This window comes from Mytilus edulis, chromosome 2 (assembly GCF_963676685.1).
Source record: "Mytilus edulis chromosome 2, xbMytEdul2.2, whole genome shotgun sequence".
NCBI classification, from domain to species: Eukaryota; Metazoa; Mollusca; class Bivalvia; order Mytilida; family Mytilidae; genus Mytilus; species Mytilus edulis.
The window spans coordinates 58,558,771-58,577,451 of record NC_092345.1 but is presented as its reverse complement, the minus strand read 5'-3'; the positions used below and the strand labels follow the sequence as shown (position 1 = coordinate 58,577,451).

General features: G+C 32.4%; 1 protein-coding gene across 3 annotated transcripts in view; it reads right to left on the bottom strand.

Annotated features, from left to right (window-relative positions):
- Positions 1-18,681, bottom strand: part of LOC139512523 (cubilin-like) — a 142,838-nt gene that overhangs the window by 120,788 nt on the left and 3,369 nt on the right. Inside the window, exons 1-5 of one of the 3 annotated variants that reach the window (XM_071300208.1) lie at positions 15,100-15,225; positions 8,782-8,835; positions 8,066-8,191; positions 6,876-6,989; positions 201-251 (exon numbers count right to left, since the gene is read on the bottom strand). Coding sequence is in view for 2 of the 3 variants with exons in the window: in XM_071300206.1 (XP_071156307.1) it covers positions 201-251; positions 6,876-6,989; positions 8,066-8,191; positions 8,782-8,835 (345 nt within the window). In the remaining variant the exon portion in view is untranslated. Of the gene's footprint in view, positions 1-200; positions 252-607; positions 650-6,875; positions 6,990-8,065; positions 8,192-8,781; positions 8,836-15,099; positions 15,226-18,681 lie in introns of those variants that run through there. The other 2 variants (XM_071300207.1, XM_071300206.1) reach the window with 2 other exon arrangements.

Sequence of the window (18,681 nt, the reverse complement as noted above, 5' to 3'; positions counted from 1 at the left end):
ATCATAGGGAACATGTGTACTAAGTTTGAAGTTGATTGGACTTCAACTTCATCAAAAACTACCTTGACCAAAAACCTTTACCTGAACGTACAAACAAACGAACGGACGGAAGGACAGACGGACGCACATACCAGAAAACATAATGCCCCTCTACTATGGGGCATAAAAAGCACAAAAAATTGAGAATACATAATAATTACCCTTCTACTGACACCTCTTGTATTATTTCGTCCTCTATGGTATCTTCTTACCTATTATAACCAATCATAAAATGGTTTACAAATAACAATCAAATCATTGTTGTGTGACCATGCATGACATGCATTCAACTACAATAGGAAACTCATTTGTCTTAAGTGAAAAAAGAAATGAAAGATTCTTTTTTTAACATGACACAAGATGCAGAGTCATGCATTCATTCAATATAAAAAAGAAGATGTGATATGATTGCAAATGAGACAACTCTCCACAAGAGACCAAAATGACACAGAAATTAACAACTATAGGTCAATGTACAGCCTTCAGCAATGAGCAAAGCCCATACAGCAAGTTTTCCAGTGAAAACACCATTTCTGAGGCCCCTTCCACAAAACTGGATTACACTTACTGATTCATTCTGACTGGTATCTTGTGTTACAATGCCATCAACCTGTGTCAATATAAATTATCATGCAAGATATTAATAAACATGCACAATATAAATTAACATGCACAAATCTATGTTCAGATTACTGTAACCAACTTATTTAAGCAAGCAATTTATCTTTGCGTCTTTCGCAAGTCGAATAACATGATAATAATAAATAACATGAATATGTAAAACTTTGATCTTTCCACATTTAACAGCATCAAGCAAATATCAAAATTGTGTAATTAAATCACCACTAATTAGGATAGTCATTGCTAAACACAAAACAAAGTATACTAAACTAGAGGCTCTAAAGAGCCTGTGTCGCTCACCTTGGTCTATGTGAATATTAAACAAAGGACGCAGATGGAGTTATCACAAAATTGTGTTTTGATGATGGTGATGTGTTTGTACATCTTACTTTACTGAACATTCTTGCTGCTTACAATTCTCTCTATCTATAATGAACTTGGCCCAGTAGTTTCAGTGGAAAGTTGTTAAAAATTGACTGTAAAGGACAAAAACTCCTTAGGGGGTCAATTGACCATTTCGGTCATGTTGACTTATTTGTAAATCTTATTTGCTGAACATAATTGCTGTTTACAGTTTATCTCTATCTATAATAGTATTCAAGATAATAACCAAAAACTGCATTTTACCCCTATGTTCTATTTTTAGCCATGGCGGCCATCTTGGTTAAATGGCCGGGTCACCAGACACATTTTTTAAACTAGATACCCCAAAGATGATTGTGGCCAAGTTTTGATTAATTTGGCCTAGTTGTTTCAGAGGAGAAGATTTTTGTAAAAGATTACTAAGATTTACGAACTAGAGGCTCTCAAGAGCCTGTGTCCCTCACCTGTTACTGTATTTACTGATGTCGGCCATCTTGGTTGGTAGGTGGGGTCATTAGACACTTTTTTTAAATAGATACCCTAGTAATGATTGTGGCCAAGTTTGGTTAAATTTGGCCCATAGTTTTAGAAAAGAAGATTTTTGTACAAGTTACAAAAATGATGAAAAGTTGTTCAATATTGACTATAAAGGGCAATAACTCCTTAAGGGGTCCTCTAACAATTTTGATCATGCTGACTTATTTGTAGATCTGACTTTGCTGAACATTATTGCTGTTTACAGTTTATCTCTATCTATAATAGTATTCAAGATAATAACCAAAAACTGCAAAATTTCCTTAAAATTACCAATTTTAGGGAAGCAACCCAACAACGGGTTGTCAGATTCATCTGAAAATTTGTGAGGGGATAGATCTGATTCTGATGGACATTTAAATCTTGAAAGATTTGCCCTAAATGTCTTAGTTTCAAACATATAAAGCAAAAACTGCATTTTACCACTATGTTCTAATTTTAGCCATGTCGGCCATTTTGTTTGGAAGGCGGGGTCATCGGACACATTTTTTAAACTATATACAACAATGATAATTGTGGCCAAGTTTGCTTAAATTTGGCTAAGTAGTTTCAGAGAAGAAGATTTTTCTACAAGTTACAAAAAATGACGAAAAGTTGGTAAAAATTAACTATAAAGGGCAATAACTCCTTAAGGGGTCCTCTAACAATTTTGATCATGATGACTTATTTGTAGGTCTTACATTGCTGAACATTATGGCTGTTTACAGTTTATTTCTATCTATAACAGTATCCAAGATAATAACCAAAAACTGCAAAATTTCCTTAAAATAACCAATTCAGTGGCAGCAACCCAACAACGGGTTGTCCGATTCGTCTGAAAATTTCAGGGCAGATAGATGTTGACCTGATCAACAATTTTACACATGTCAGATTTGCTCTAAATGCTTTGGTTTCAAAGATATAAGCCAAAATATACATTTTACCCCTGTGTTCTTTTTTTAGCCATGGCGGCCATCTTGGTTGAATGGCCAGGTCATCGGACACATTTTTTAAACTAGATACCCCAAGGATGATTGTGGCCAAGTTTGGTTAAATTTAGCCCAGTAGTTTCAGAGGAGAAGATTTTTGTAAAAGTTTACAGACAACAAATAACGGACAACGGACGACGGACGCCAAGTGATGAGAAAAGCTCACTTGACCTTTCAGGTCAGGTGAGCTAAAAATGGTTAAAAATTGACAATAAAGGGCAATAACTCCTTAAGGGGTCAATTGACCATTTTGGTCATGTTGACTTATTTGTAAATCTTACTTTGCTGAACATTATTACTGTTCACAGTTTATCTCTATCTATAATAATATTCAAGATAACCCAAATCAGCAAAATTCCCTTAAAATTACCAATACAGGGGCAGCAACCCAACAACGGGTTGTCCGATTCATCTGAAAATTTCAGGGCAGATAGATCTTGACCTGATAAACAATTTTACCCCATGTCAGATTTGCTCTAAATTCTTTGCTTTTTGAGTTACAAGCCAAAAACTGCATTTTACCCCTATGTTCTATTTTTAGCCGTTGCGGCCATCTTAATTTGATGGCCTGGTCATCAGACACATTTTTGAAACTAGATACCCTAAAGATGATTGTGGCCAAGTTTGGATTAATTTGGCACAGTAGTTTCAGAGGAGAAGATTTTTGTAAAAGATAACTAAGATTTATGAAAAATGGTTAAAAATTGACTATAAAGGGCAATAACTCCTAAAGGGGTCAACTGACCATTTCAGTCACCTTGACTTATTTGTATATCTTACTTTGCTGAACATTATTACTGTCTACAGTTTATCTCTATCTATAGTAATATTCAAGATAATAACCAAAAACAGCAAAATTTCCTTAAAATTACCGATTCAGGGGCAACAACCGAACAAAGGGTTTTCCGATTCATCTGAAAATTTCAGGGCAGATAGATCTTGACCTGATAAACAATTTTAATTCATGTCAGATTTGCTCTTAATGCTTTTGTTTTTGAGTTATAAGCCAAAATCTACATTTGACCCATATGTTCTATTTATAGCTGTGGCGGCCATCTTGGTTGGTTGGCAGGGTCATGCCACACATTTTTTAAACTAGATACCCCAGTGATGATTGTGGCCAGGTTGGATTAATTTGGCGAAGTAGTTTCAGAGGAGAAGATTTTTGTAAAAGATTACTAAGATTTAAGAAAAATGGTTAAAAATTGACTATAAAGGGCAATAACTCCTGAAGGGGTCAATTGACCATTTCGGTCATGTTGACTTATTTGTAAATCTTACTTTGCTGAACATTATTGCTATTTACAGTTTATCTCTATCTATAATAATATTCAAGATAATAACCAAAAACAGTAAAATTTCCTTAAAATTATCATTTTAGGGGCATCAACCCAACAACGGGTTGTCCGTTTCATCTGAAAATTTCAGGGCAGATAGATCTTGACCTGATCAACAATTTAACCCCTGTCAGATTTGCTCTAAATGCTTTGGTTTTTGAGTTATAAGCCAAAAACTGCATTTTACCCCTTTGTTCTATTTTTAGCCATGGCGGCCATCTTGGTTGGTTGGCCGGGTCACCGAACACATTTTTGAAACTAGATACCCTAATGATGATTGTGACCCAGTAGTTTCATAGGAGAAGATTTTTGTAAAAGTTAACGACAACGGACGAGGGACAACGGACGACAGACGATGACGGACGACGAAAGCCAAGTGATGAGAAAAGCACACTTGGCCCTTTGGGCCAGGTGAGCTAAAAAGGTCATTTTGAAAATGTTTATAAAAATACCCTATGGAAAAAAATAGCTTAATTTTATTCTAATATCAGTTTCCCATATATATATATATGCTTTACAGGTGGGTATTACAATTGCACTATACTAATGATCTTTTAACCAATTTTGGTTGAGAAACTATATTTACACCCTCTGGTAACAAAAATAAGAGACTATTTGTCAAATGGTTAAAAATGTTGATATATATTTAGTCAAGTAAAATTTTATTCTGTCTGGTAAATGCTCACTCTCTACTGGATTGGGTATCACTGCCTTAAGTTTCTTGCAGAGTTTGTGAAAAAAATGGGGGTCGGAATGACAACCAAAATTTTGCAAAGGACAGTCATAATTTTGGTATTTGCCAATAGATGTAAGCCTTAAATTAAAATATTGTCTGTTTGCCCTTTACACGTATAAGGTCTAGTCCGTTTGGTATCATGTGAGCATTTGACATGAACACTTTGATAAAAGTTTCAAAGCATTTGTTTGAAATCAATGTTGAAAGCTTTGAAATCATGATATGATGAACTTTACTCTGTCTTTAAACTTGAAGAGTATTCAAAAAAAGTTCGTCCAATAAAAAATTATCAAAGTGTGTACAAAATGTTTTGTAAACGGATGTTGTATCCTATATACCTACCTGCCTACCCATGACAAAAAATGTACCGAGCTAAGTTATTTTTGGGAAAGAAAAAATAAAATATTTTACCTACCTTCCTACCCTGTTTCAAAACATAGGGTCGGAGAAGGGCAATTAACAAACAATATTTTAATTTAGGCCTAATAGTGAGAAATAGCATTTTATTCGAGAACCACAAAGAAAAAAAAAATCCAAAACTCTGTTGAGATATGAGTCTTATGTAGACGTAACGAGTGTCTGGCAAATCAAATTATAAGCCTGGTATTTTTGATAACTACTTGTATCTTCTCACATGTTAAGCAAATACAAAGTATCAGAACTATATCTAATATGTATATTCATGCAGAGTTGCGTTGTACATTCATTATGAAAATGCTTTATATAATGTTACATGCAAAAAATTTGATAATGCTTAACAACAAGGATAACAATGAAGATTTGAGCAATAATAAAGTGCATTTGTGCATGTCATTACAAAAGGCTTTCTTAACAATATTTTTATGAAACTCATTAGTTCTGTCTTTAAAGGTTTATAAAATGCATAAAAGTGATAACCAGATGCTCCGCAGGGTGCAGCTTTATACGATCACAGAGGTCGAACCCTGAATGGTTGGGGCAAGTATGGACACAACATTCAAGCCGGATACAGCTCTGAATTTGGATTGTGATTAAATAGTTCACACAGTATAGGTTTCTGACACAGAATGAATGTGGTCTAATGAACTTAAATTTTGTTTTTGCTTTTGAGCAATTTACTATGCTGTTGAATATTAATCCTCTCAAAGAAAAAATATTTGAAGAAATTTTCTTTTTAAATTCTGAAATCAGAAATGAGAAAAAAAAATTGACCCCCACCCCAATTATTTTTTAACTTCCCCCTTTCTCTTTTTCCAAAAATTTCTAATGGAGTTTGGAACTACAAAAATGCTTGTTTTTGGCCCCTTTTTGACCCTTTATTCCTAGCATAACCCTTAAAATGTATCTCAACCTTCTACTTATTGTATTAAACATTGTGGTACAATTTCAGAACAATTGAAATACATATACACAACTTATTGTTGGGACACTAGATAAATGCTATTTTAAAGGGCCCCTTCTTCCTAAACCTTAAGAATCATAACCCCTAAAATCAATCCCAAGCTTCCTTTTGTAGTTATTAACATAGTGTTAAAATTTTATTGATTTCTGTTTACCTATACTAAAGTTATTATCCGGAAACCATCCGTCTACGGACAACGCTGACGACGACAATGTGATACCAATATATGACCGCAAAATTTTTTGCCGTCATATAATAAGATGTGTTGACCTAGCAATCAATACAGAGTTTCTGAGATTGTGATTTCAAAGTGACATTAGAGCTGTCACATATCATATGATATATTTCTTTATAGAATTGCTGATTTGAAGAATTCAAATATAGAAAAAATTTCAACAAGTGACCAAAGAACACATTTATTCATGACCGTGTGTAGAGCACAAGTTATTTATTAATTGTCAGTGTTGTTTGGTCTTGAGTTAAATATTTTTCGATACTTGAATTTTTTTATTAGTTATTCTTTTTATTACATTGACAATGAGCTTTTTAATGAAATAAAAGTAGAAAATGTAAGGAACTATATCTTTTTCTATGCATTCACAATTTGTTTTGTCTCGAAAACACCTATTGTTATATGACGTCAGAGGTGTGAAATAATTGAGTTTATTTCACATGTGAAATTATCGTATATTATGGTAGTTCATTGCACCCAATGTAATGAAAGTATTTATTGAGTCTGTTAAACAGAAAAATAATGCAAAAGAAATAATAATAACAGATTTTAACTTTAAATATTTGATTACTTTTCAATTTTATTTTCAAGAATAAGATAATAAATCTAATTTGAGCTGGAAATTTATCTGGAGCACAGTAAAAACATAATTGTCAAAACATACCGTATTACGCAAGCTAGTAAACCTTGTATTTAATCTTGATATACTTGTCTGTATTTGGCCTGAACTACCTAGACTCTGTTCCACTTGATTTAATCTGTTGTTCAAAGCTTGTTGCTGTAACAAAAAATAGATTACATGTATTTAACATTAGAACTGAGTATTTTGGGGCATCACATTATAAAATAATTATGGTTATTAAATTCATTTTTTCTAATGACATAAAACATTGAAGCCTGATGCAAAGCAAGTGCATCTTTGTCTCTACAGCAATTAAATGAAAGCGGTTATACTTCCAACAAATGGAAGTTTTTAACGACCTTGACTGGCTATACAGCCCTCGCACGATCAGCCCTGTGCCCGAAGGCGTTTGGTGAGCGTTTAAATAATTTTGTGCCATCGGTCAGCAACAGGTGGTGGTTGCCATTTTGAAGGTCGCCATCTTGGTTTTATGAGATGTTTTGGTTTGGTATGTTTACTATTTTGATGTTATTTCTTCACAACGGCTGCTTTCAGGGCCAGGTTGGTCAGCTTGGCAGCCCGCTAACCTCGACGATGGAATACTGGTAGATGAGTCTTGGACGTAATGCTCAAGATGACAGGAAGCATTATCAGGACCAAAGCCGTGAGGCAGTGAAATGAAGGTCAATCATCTAACATCTAGGATACAGCCCTCGGACATTAATCGGCATAACACTCCCCCATCTACAATGGGTTTTGGAGTGCATGTTAATGCGGAAATATGCCAACTACAATGTTTACTGTACAGTTGGATTGGTTTCTGTCATCTAAAGTAGTAAGTGGTTGATCATCTAACAGTAAACCCTCATCGAAGATAGCGGGTAAAGGAGAGCTGGCCCAGCACGTCCGTTCAGCTGTAATGACTGAGACGTGACTGAATATGAATGTGGTTTTACTTGATTTATTGGCAAATTATAAATAGCAGCAAACTCCAAAGAAGTTCATATCTTAGTACACAGTTATCAAGTTTAAATTTTCTAGTGGTAAAACCAGGGTTAATTATTGTTGCATCTATTTTTTTCTGCAAAAATCTTTAAACTCACTACGACTTGTATAATTTTGTGTCGGGACCACACAAATTTTACCCTAAAAACATTTTTGTAGATAATGCCTCTTGCAAAAAAAATTCTTTTGTATTCAGATGTAAATTTATAAACTGTATCCATACAAACCACAGATTCTATGTTTGTGATCCTCCTGGTTAAATCAGTCAATTGAGATAAGACTTGTCCAGTAGGTTGTAGGCTGTTAAGTCTCTGCTCTACCTCAGTTAATCTTGAGGCCAAATTAGAAGGTGTCTAGTAAGTACAAATAATATAATAATCATTTTGTAAAAAAAAAAATTAATAATTATAATGGTCTTGAAAGGTCTATTCAAAATTGTTTCTACAGCCTTTTAGTTTTCAGACAAACAGCTCAGGAAATGAAGATGCTCATACAAAACATCAGAAAGGCTTTCATAGTAGCTCAAATAATTTGTGGTTTATTAACATTGCACATAAAATATTTGGGCTAAATTTTCAGAAACATGGAATTATTCTACTTCATTGTTTTTGTTATAATTTCTATAGTAAATGCATCATTTATAATCAACAATTTTGGAAACTGTGCATGTGCATTGACCTTATAATTAAGATTATCTTACAATTGATGTTGGGATGTTGTCTCATTGATGTGAACCAATGATTCCAAATCTTTTAAGTATACAATGTACATATAAAATCCTATAATTTGACTTCATAAATTTCTTCGTTTGTTATAAAAAAAAAAAAATTATAATACATCTATCATTGATTAATTAATATGTAATATTCTTTAAAATTAATCCAAACTAATGGTGCCTTAACAATATCTACAATCAACTGATATAATATATACATATACATACTGCAGTAGTTGAAACTGTCCTCAACTCCTCAATTCTTTGTCTATTATCTTTAACCTAACAATACAGATAAAACAGTTATTCTCATCATAAATAAGGCTGTTGGTTTTCTCATTAGAATTTGTTTACATTTTTTTATGTAAGGGCCTTTTATAGCTAGTTATGACATGTATGAGGTATGGACTTTGGCATCATAGAAAAGCATACCCCATTTTATTATTTTATTTCATTATTATTTTTTTGTAAATCTTTATATTTGCATATTTGATAAGTGTATTAAAACATAAAAAAGATTAACAAGACAAGCAAGCTAGTAAAAATATACCCCCCCACACACACTTTTTCTTTAACAAAATTTGATTGATTTGTGATGGGATTGTTTTCCTAATTAGTACAAGTGGTAGATACTGAGTAAGCCGTTAGCCACTTAGCCTAGAAAAAGTCATAGTGCACATCTTAAGCTCATTCAGTATACATGCTACCTTGATGTCCCAGGTTCAAGTCTCTGTCAAGACAAAGATAATTTTGTAGGTAGAATCATGCTCTCTGGTTACATATAATTTTGGGAATCACTACAACATGGCTGGAGCTGGTTGGCTTTTATGAAATTTCTACACCCCCAACTCACTGCAGTTATTCACTACATTGGCACATCCAGTATTCGAACAAGATATTTTCATTGTGATGTGCATTACAAAAACATTGTACAACTGTGAAAGGGGTACCACGATTTCCCGAGAAATACAAGAAAAACGTAATATCCCAAAAACAAACTGATATATCCCGAGAAAAAGATTTTTAATGGTGTTATAGGTGTTATACTGCTTAAATTAGTGTAACAGCATACAATAATAAGGTTTAAGGCGTCCATAATTAATTAAGTACACGCAATCTTCAGAAAAAAATCGATTTTTATATCTTGTATGCAAATTCCTTGGGTTGCATTAATGACAGGACGATTGGCCGGATAGTGACAAGATGGTTTACCGGATGAGATATTAATAGTCATAACGTGATTGTTATTCGGTAGATTTTGTTAATATTTATAGACCATAAAGATGTTAAACTATATTTTATGAAAATAAAACAAAAAAAGTGAAAATAATTATTTTTGAGACAAAAAAGTTGACCGGACGGTATTCACACTTGCCGATATACGCTATATAAATATTCAACTGGTCGACAACAAGTGTTAACGATTATATCTCTTTTGTTTTACAATATTTGTCCATGAATATATATGAATATAATATACGAACATATAAACTTGATAGCAAGAAAATATATTTTTCTAAAAAAAATTCAATTAAATGTATTTGATGTCTCAGGTGTGAAAACTTTATTGACATTTTATTTGGCTTAATTGGTGATTACGACAAGTGTCAAAATTAGATTAATCTAATTCAATATTAGTACTTCTATCGTGCCGTGGTGAACCCACTCAAATCAACATTTTGGGCTCATTGTTTTTACTGTCAAGTTTATATTTCGTATAATATATTTATTGGAATCTCACAGATTCATTAATTTCATGGACAGATATTATTAAAAAAAAAAGAAGAGATATTCACATTTGTATCGATCAGGTCAAAATATTAAAAGCCTAATATTGGCAAATGTTGATTCCGTCCAGTCAACTTTTTTTGCAGAAATCCTTTTTTTGGAAGAGCAAGCACCAAAATCGTAATTACTTTTTATTTGCAAATGTTACTAAAATAATACCAAGTCATTGTCTTCATATTTCTTTGATGAACAAAATTTGAAAAAAATTAGTATTTTGTGATTTCACTTTTATTGATTAAAAACGAGTAATATCTTTAATTAATATTCTTTAATATTGTTAAAAGTAGTATAACACTATAAAAAGTAGCGTAACACCATAAAAAATCTTTTTCTCAGGATATATCAGTTTGTTTTTGGGATATAATGTTTTTCTTGTATTTCTCAATTCGTGGTACCGCTGTGAAAGTACAATCATCTGAATTACTGTGTAATTATGCTTAGCCTGTCTGTTCTTTCTGTTGACGTATATTGTACAATTTGTAACATTACATTTGTACCACACAGACCATACAGATGCTGTCCCTTTCTAATTTCTGATTTCCAATACACTGAACATAACTTGGAGGGCATACAACTTCACATCAAATAGTGATTTCATACTTATAGGTAATTAAGTGAAACCGTAAATGGGTCATTTTCAAAAAATGTCGAATTTTGAAATTGAAAAATTTATTAAAAGTAACTTATTCAAACAAGACTCTACATAAGCAAATCAGAACAAACAGTACTTTAAAAACAACATATTATAAGATGCAATCTTAATGATGTCATACAAGAATATCTTGAACATGTTGAAACATTTTTTGATCGGTGGTACAATATTTTATCTATCCTGTTACCATTTTCAAAAGAAATTTTGGGTTATAAAGAAAAGGTTTAGATAAAATGTTAAGCTTGTTTTATGTAGCCAATTAGATGGTTTTCAAGTATATATATTCATTCTGAAAAATAATAGATAATTTGCCAATTTTCCAGGTTATACTGAAAAATGCCTCTAAAAATTTGTTTTCAAAGGTTGTAAAAATTACCACCAGTAATGCAAGTCTAAGATAGCAATTTATATTGTTCAGCATTTTTTCACCCTTTCAAATAAACCCAACATCAAGTAAATACCTCATCAGTTAGTTTATTTTTCTCTTTATTTCATTGGTAACAGGAATGTACGTTTCTGATATATCACTATTTATTAACCAACTTACTACAATATGTATAGAAATGCCCATGCTTTATAAAAGGAAAATTTCGACAACTGGTCATTTTGAATGGAGAAATTGCTACAGCCAGTCATTACGAAATCTCACCGTCATGCATTACGAAATCATACCCGTGCATTACGAAATCATGCATAATGAACAGATGAAACGGGATATCGATTAAATGTTGTTTATTTCTTTAAATAAGTGACAACTTTTTATAATGTTTTATTTTAACTTAATATAAAAAAAAAGTTTAATTTAGTAACGGCTTGAAACGGAAATATTTTACAGCCTTTTCGAGTACGACTTTCGATTATTATCACTGTTTCATTTCCATTGATCAATCGAACGCAGACTAGGTCGCAGAAAGAGTAAGAATAGTTAAACTGTCTGATTTATTCTTCCCAGCTACTTAATATTTGCTAGATGATATGAATTGTAATAGCATAGAATTGAGTACTTGGATGAAAAATCAGAAATTACTTCTGACAATGTTGACCATGAATCCATCGTGAATGCGAAAAGACAAGTTCAGCTATGAATTCCTGTATGATGTATCTTCTTTACGGTAAGATTCTTACTCTTTGTTTAATCGAAGAATTAAAACCTTTTACTAAAAGTGTTATGAACTGGCATTTTCTGTATTGGTCCTGTTATAAATTCATGGTTTAATACCTGTATTGGATCAAGACTCGAAGACTGTTCTTGAATGGACTTGATTGAAGTTGCCTTATAGTTGGTTAATAAAAGTATCAATATATGGATTTTTTCATATTGGCCCCTTGGTATTAATAATGGCCTCGGACAGTTGTAATGGCCCTCCGCGTTGCCTCAGGGCCATTACAACCATCCTTGGCCATTATTAATACCGCGGGCATGTTACAGGGCCAATATGAAAAAATTCATACATTAATACTATAATAAAAGTCTATCCTGTTACCGATATCAGTATTGCACCTGTAAATGCCTAATTTGGGAAGATTAAGACGTTATAACCTTAAGATGAGTTCAAACAACGAAATATTTCATTCGTTTTGCACCATTATGTTAAAATAAAAAATTTAATGACGTTAATTTTTTGTCTACAATTGTCTATCCTGTTACTGTAACCATAGCAACCATATAAGTAACAGGATAGACATAACAAGATAGACAAATTTCTTCGTTTTACTCCCTTTGGTGAAGTGATTATGGTTTTCTATTGTGAATTTGGTTTCCAACACTTTATTGCAATTTTTACAAGCATACTGTTGGTGTAATTAATCAAAATTGTTGGTAACAGCATAGACATGAAAAAAGTACACTCTACTTTTTTCACTAAATGTCTTGAAATTTCTGTTCTCTACACTGTCATTCAAGAAACGAAGCGTTTTAAATGTAAAGATTACTTTCCACTTTTGAAATCAAAACTGACTGATTCAATATTCATAGGGAGAATAATTTAACGGCTGATTAAGTAGCGGTAACAAGATAGACATGAACCTCCCGTACGCTGATTGAATTATGTTTGTAGATAATATGTTACATATAATGATAAAGAAGCTACGATTTTTTGTTATAGTAATAATTAACGTTCTTAAAAAGTCCCTTTTGGAGATATCAAGGCGATCAGAAAATTGAAAAAAATTCATTTGAAATGTGTTTTTCTGACACTGAAAAAGATGTAAGGTGTGTTATTATTAATGTTTTGAATCACAAATTCGACAAGCTTTCATTTAAACCATCTTCAATCTTTAATCTTTGTCGTGATGACAGAGTAATCTCTCTTGTGAATTATCCTCTCTTGTAAAATTATTTTCTCTAATGTAGTTTCTCCTTTGTACTTAGATATTGTAGGTGGCGCTTTAAAAATATTATAGAACTATATAAATGTATCAAGTGAAAAAAAAATGGTTAATTAGGTTATTGGAATGGCATGAAAAATTAAAAAATATTGAAAATTAAAAGAAATTTGTATTAAATTAAATTATCCACTAAAACGGTTTGTTTCCTCTATGTACTCCGCTAATAGTTGACTGATATTTTCTGCATTTGGCAAATTGATTGTTAATAAATCGTCTAAATCTGTTGGAATTTGTCCGGTTATGAAGTATATTTGATGAAATATTTTGTCTCTGGCATCTGAATACAGGTCACATTCAAAAAGGTAGTGTTGTACATTTTCTTTTTCTTTGCAGTGATCACAGGTTTCCGAGTTGATGTGATGGTTTATTATAAATTGGTATGCATTTAATTTAGAATAACCTGTTCGTAAACTGTTGATTATGTTGTACATTTTTTTTGACGGGTAGTCTTTTTTTACTTTATTTTTAACTTCAGGATGAAATCTGAAATAATGACGTCCAGCATTACTGTTTTCCCATCTGCATTGCCATTTTTTTGTAACAGAATTTCTAGCTGCTTTTTTTACATCTTGTTTTGTAAACACTGTCATCAACTGCTAGTGATTCTGCTTCTTTATTAGCAGCTTCTTTTGCTAGGGAGTCTGCCTCATCATTTCCTTTTATGTTGGCATGTCCTGGTGTCCAGTTTAAGTTTATTAAAATTCCATGTTCATTTAATTTTTTTATTTTCCCTTTGATTTCGTTAATGGTTTGATGATAGCTGTCACTTTTCCAATTAAGAGTTAAGATACCTAATGCGGTCTGACTGTCCGAAAATAAAGTTAAAGTATCAATTTGCTGTTTTGAAAAAGATTCTATGTAATCGAGTACAATTTTTATTGCTATAAGTTCAGCTAGTAAGATTGATCCTTTGTTAGAGACAGGTCTTTTTAATTTTTCTTCTTGATTATTAATGTAAATTATAGCTCCTGCACCGCAGGGGCCTGGATTTCCTAAACATGACCCATCTGTAAAAGCAACTGCTGTGTTTGATGTTTGAGATTTGAGTTGTTCAGAGATAATTTGTTTCCCTTCCTCTATTTGGGCTGTTGTTCTTGATTTTGAGCTGCCTATGTTACGCCAGTAGTCAGGGGCTCTAATGACTGATACCAGACCTTGGTATTCATACTGTGGTTCTATCTTGTTTATATCAACTAATTCTGTATCTCTCATGTCTTCTGTTTGTTGATACATTTTTCCTAATGGTGATATAAATGTTTCTGGATTTTCCTCCTCTTTCCAAATTTCAAATTTTCTTTTAATTGGGACATTATTACTGTATGAATTATTTTTTCCTAATTCTCTGATGGCCATTTCTTCTCTTCTTAAATCTATTGGTAATGTTCCACTAAGTACTTCTAATACTTCAAGAGATGATTGAGATGGTAAATCTAAACACAATGCTAACCCTTTTTTTTGTATTTCATTTAATTTGTCAAGATGACTTGAAGTGCTGGATTGCCAAATGCTGCTAGCATAATTAAAAATTGAACATACTAAGCTGTCATATATTTGAATAAGTGTCTTTGTTGGTTGGTTTTTTTAAACCATTACAACTGAAATTTCTATTAGAAATAACAATTTTAGCTTGGGTGTACTGAAAGTTCGACATTTTGAAATGACCCAAGTAATGAAATTGATTTTTCTCCAACATTTAGTTAAATGTCTCTATAACCTACCCCTTAGCAATATCTCCAACGATCTCGATCTATATATGTGTATTGGACGGTTAATATATTTTTATTCTTGTGTGTTTCACACATGATGATGATGTTGATTAAAATTTGGCGGGAATTTATAACTGGTATATTCGGAACCAGTTTAAGAAGCGGTTTAATCTATTACCGATTAAGACGTTCACAAAAACAACCCTAATCATGAACTATAAAATAAAAAACATGATATTGTGTCCTGTATTGAATGATACACAAAACATTCATTGTTTCCAACGTACAATTAAAAAATATGACTTTGTTCGTTATGTAAACATCACATGTTTGTGTATAGGTGTATTCTGATATTGCTATGGTAATAGTGATATCATTGAGTGTGAATGAGAAATTTTGAAACAACAAGCTCAGCTGAGGTTATCCAGTGACTTTCTTTAGCAAGTAGCATACACTTTCCCTGTGCTATCATTTCTGGGCCTTATGAGAGAGCGGTCTCGTTGGGCAATCGAACATACCCGCACATTCTATTTTTACTTACCAAACAAGAACCGAGAAAATCATCATGAATACTTTGATTTGAGAAATATATTTTTTTAAGTGAAAACATAGATACGGTATTGATGAGCTACATTCGTTATAACAGAATTAATATTAAACCGTAATTGAATATAATTTCATTTTAGTTCCAGTCTGCATGGGATATCAAGGCCCAAGTTGATCGTGTCACATTTGTCTGTGGCGGGTTACTGGAACCAATTAAGCCATGTAACATTTATATTTTAAATCATGTCAAACGTAAAAAGCCTGCATTTTATAAACCATCATTATGTTAAATTCCGTAGGAAACTAAAAAAAAACGCTTCTTGATTATATCAAGTTGTCATGACCGAAGCGGTATCATCAGCGAAATAACTTCGGAAAATGTCGGCCAATTTCACACCACTGTAGTGTCAGTTTGAAAAATGATAGGATCACAATGAGACATATAATAGAGAAGAAGAAAGAAACATTAATTAGTATCAAACTTTTAAGTAGAAAACTAACTGACAATGTCATAACGACAAAGAAAAGAAAAAAAAAGATTAAAAGACAAATTGACTCAGTGACAGCGTACATGAAAAACGCAACATTGAAAACTTAATTTAGATTATGACTGAGCAACACAAACACCATCAAAAACCGGGGTGCCATTTTGATTTTTAATTAATTCTTACATGTCTAAATCATAGAAAAATAGGTTTGATTCAACCTCTGACTAATATTGCATCCATGCTTAAATTTGATAATTATAGTCCATTTTTAATATTCATTTTGTAAGCCGGAAATAGATGCCTCGGACATATCTTTATGCCTCATATGTAAAAGTCTACTTTTTGGACATCTTATCTATAGAACCAACGAAGATTTGAACTTTTCATTGGATACTTCGTCTGCTGAGTTATAATGTGACCGTTTAGTGCATATTAAAATACATTTAGTTCTGTTGAAAGACGTGCATAACGGCAAATTATAATACAAAATTATTATTTCTTCTCTATAAAGAAAAACTTGTAAGATTTCCCTTCTTTTTTTTTTTTCTCAAAATGGGTGCAATTGGGTACTCGGTGCACTTTAGGCACTGTGACGTTATGGTCAACAACTAAAATATACATGCTAGATTGTCGATGCATGAGCATGTTGAAGAACAAGAGTATTATCACACTAAAACATTGGTAATTTAATGAGATGTAAACATATTGAGAAAGAACCAACGGAACATCATCAAGGAAAGAAAAGCTGATAATTATAGGTAATATATACCTCTTTTTGTACAAAATTCTGGTATAAAGTTTTATAAATGTAAAATTGGTTTTATACATTATGATTACTAAAACGGACAAGTCTATAAAACTAAGGACAACATATATATAGATCGTGATCACGAATGAAATATTCAATACACACCATTTTACCAGTAGAATAATTTGATAATAAATGAATAATGCATGTATGTAACCCGTAACAAGCTTCTGTGCTGTACGGTTAGTGATTTATCAGTATGTTATTATGCAGGTATTTGTTTTTCATCACGAGTTTTGTTCTTGTTGATTTTGAAGAAAACACGGCAACCACTAAATATTTCTCCGAGTAAGGACAAGCATATGAACTGTGTTTTTTTTTTTTTTTTTTGTTTTCTATCTATCTTCATATTTCAGCACTCAGTCACAACTTTGACTATTACGTGCCGTTGCATGCGTGGCTTATTTACAATTTAAAAGAAATAAATTTGCAGTAATATTAAATTACATTGCATTGGTGCTTAGAAAAAATAAATAAAGTAAAAATATAACAGTGATTTTTTTTTTGGTGGATTGTTATCCTATGTATATTTCTTGGTAAAACTATGTACATGTTAAGCAGTTTTTTAGAATATTTGTGAAAGAGCAGATATAGAAATCTGCTCTTTGAAGCCGTCGACTGTTGTACAAAGGATTGCTGATGTAGGAAGTAGGTTCCATTGTACTATTGTATGTGGATAAAATGAAAACTTGTAAGAATCTTTATTTGTTTGAATTTGTTTAAAGTGGTTGGTATGTTTATGTCTTGTTCTACTGTCTGATTTAACAAGAAGATCTTTAGGGTAAATTGCTATGTGTTGGTGTATGATCTTATAGAATACCACTAGTCTTGTTTGTATTCCCCTCAATTCTAATGTAGGCCACTGAAGGTGATCTAGCATATTTGAGACAGAGCTGGTATTGTGATATCTATTACATGTATAGCGAGCAGCTCTTCGTTGGACCATCTCAATTTGGTTGATTTGGTTTTTGGTGTGAGGGTCCCAGACGCAAGAGCTGTACTCAAGCTTAGGTCTGACTAATGACATGTATGCCCGTTCTTTGATTTTTTGGGATGAGACTTTAAGGTTACGTTTTAGAAAATTAAGTTGTCTGTTTGCATTAGCTGTTACATTATTTATATGTTTATTCCATTTTAGATCAGATTGTATGGTTATGCCTAAATATTTTGTTGCTGTTTCAGTTTGGAGGATGTGGTCATGAAGGAAGTAGTCATGGTTGACTGGTTTCTTTTTTTGTGTAATTCTAAGTATGGGGCATTTGTCTGGATGAAATGACATTAACCAGTCTTTTTCCCATTGTGCCGCTGAATTTAAATCCTGTTGTAGTTTGGCAGCATCATCTATGTTTTTGATGTTTCTATAGATGATGCTGTCATCGGCAAATAATCTTAAGGTGCTGTGTTGTAAATATTCTGGGAAATCATTTATGTAAATTAGGAATAAAATTGGGCCAAGGACAGTGCCCTGTGGCACCCCAGATGTTACCCCAATTTTTTCTGATTGTTCTCCATCTAGTATGACTGTTTGTGTACGATGATGTAAAAAGTCACCAATCCATTCCAAGGTATTATTGTCTATGCCGTAATATTTTAATTTGTAAAGTAACCTTTTGTGAGGGACCTTGTCAAAAGCTTTGGCAAAGTCCATCACAACGACATCTGTTTGTATGTTAATATTGTTGTCTCTTGCAAGGTCTTGAATGAAAGATAGTAATTGTGTCTCACAAGAGCGTTTTGATCGGAAACCATGTT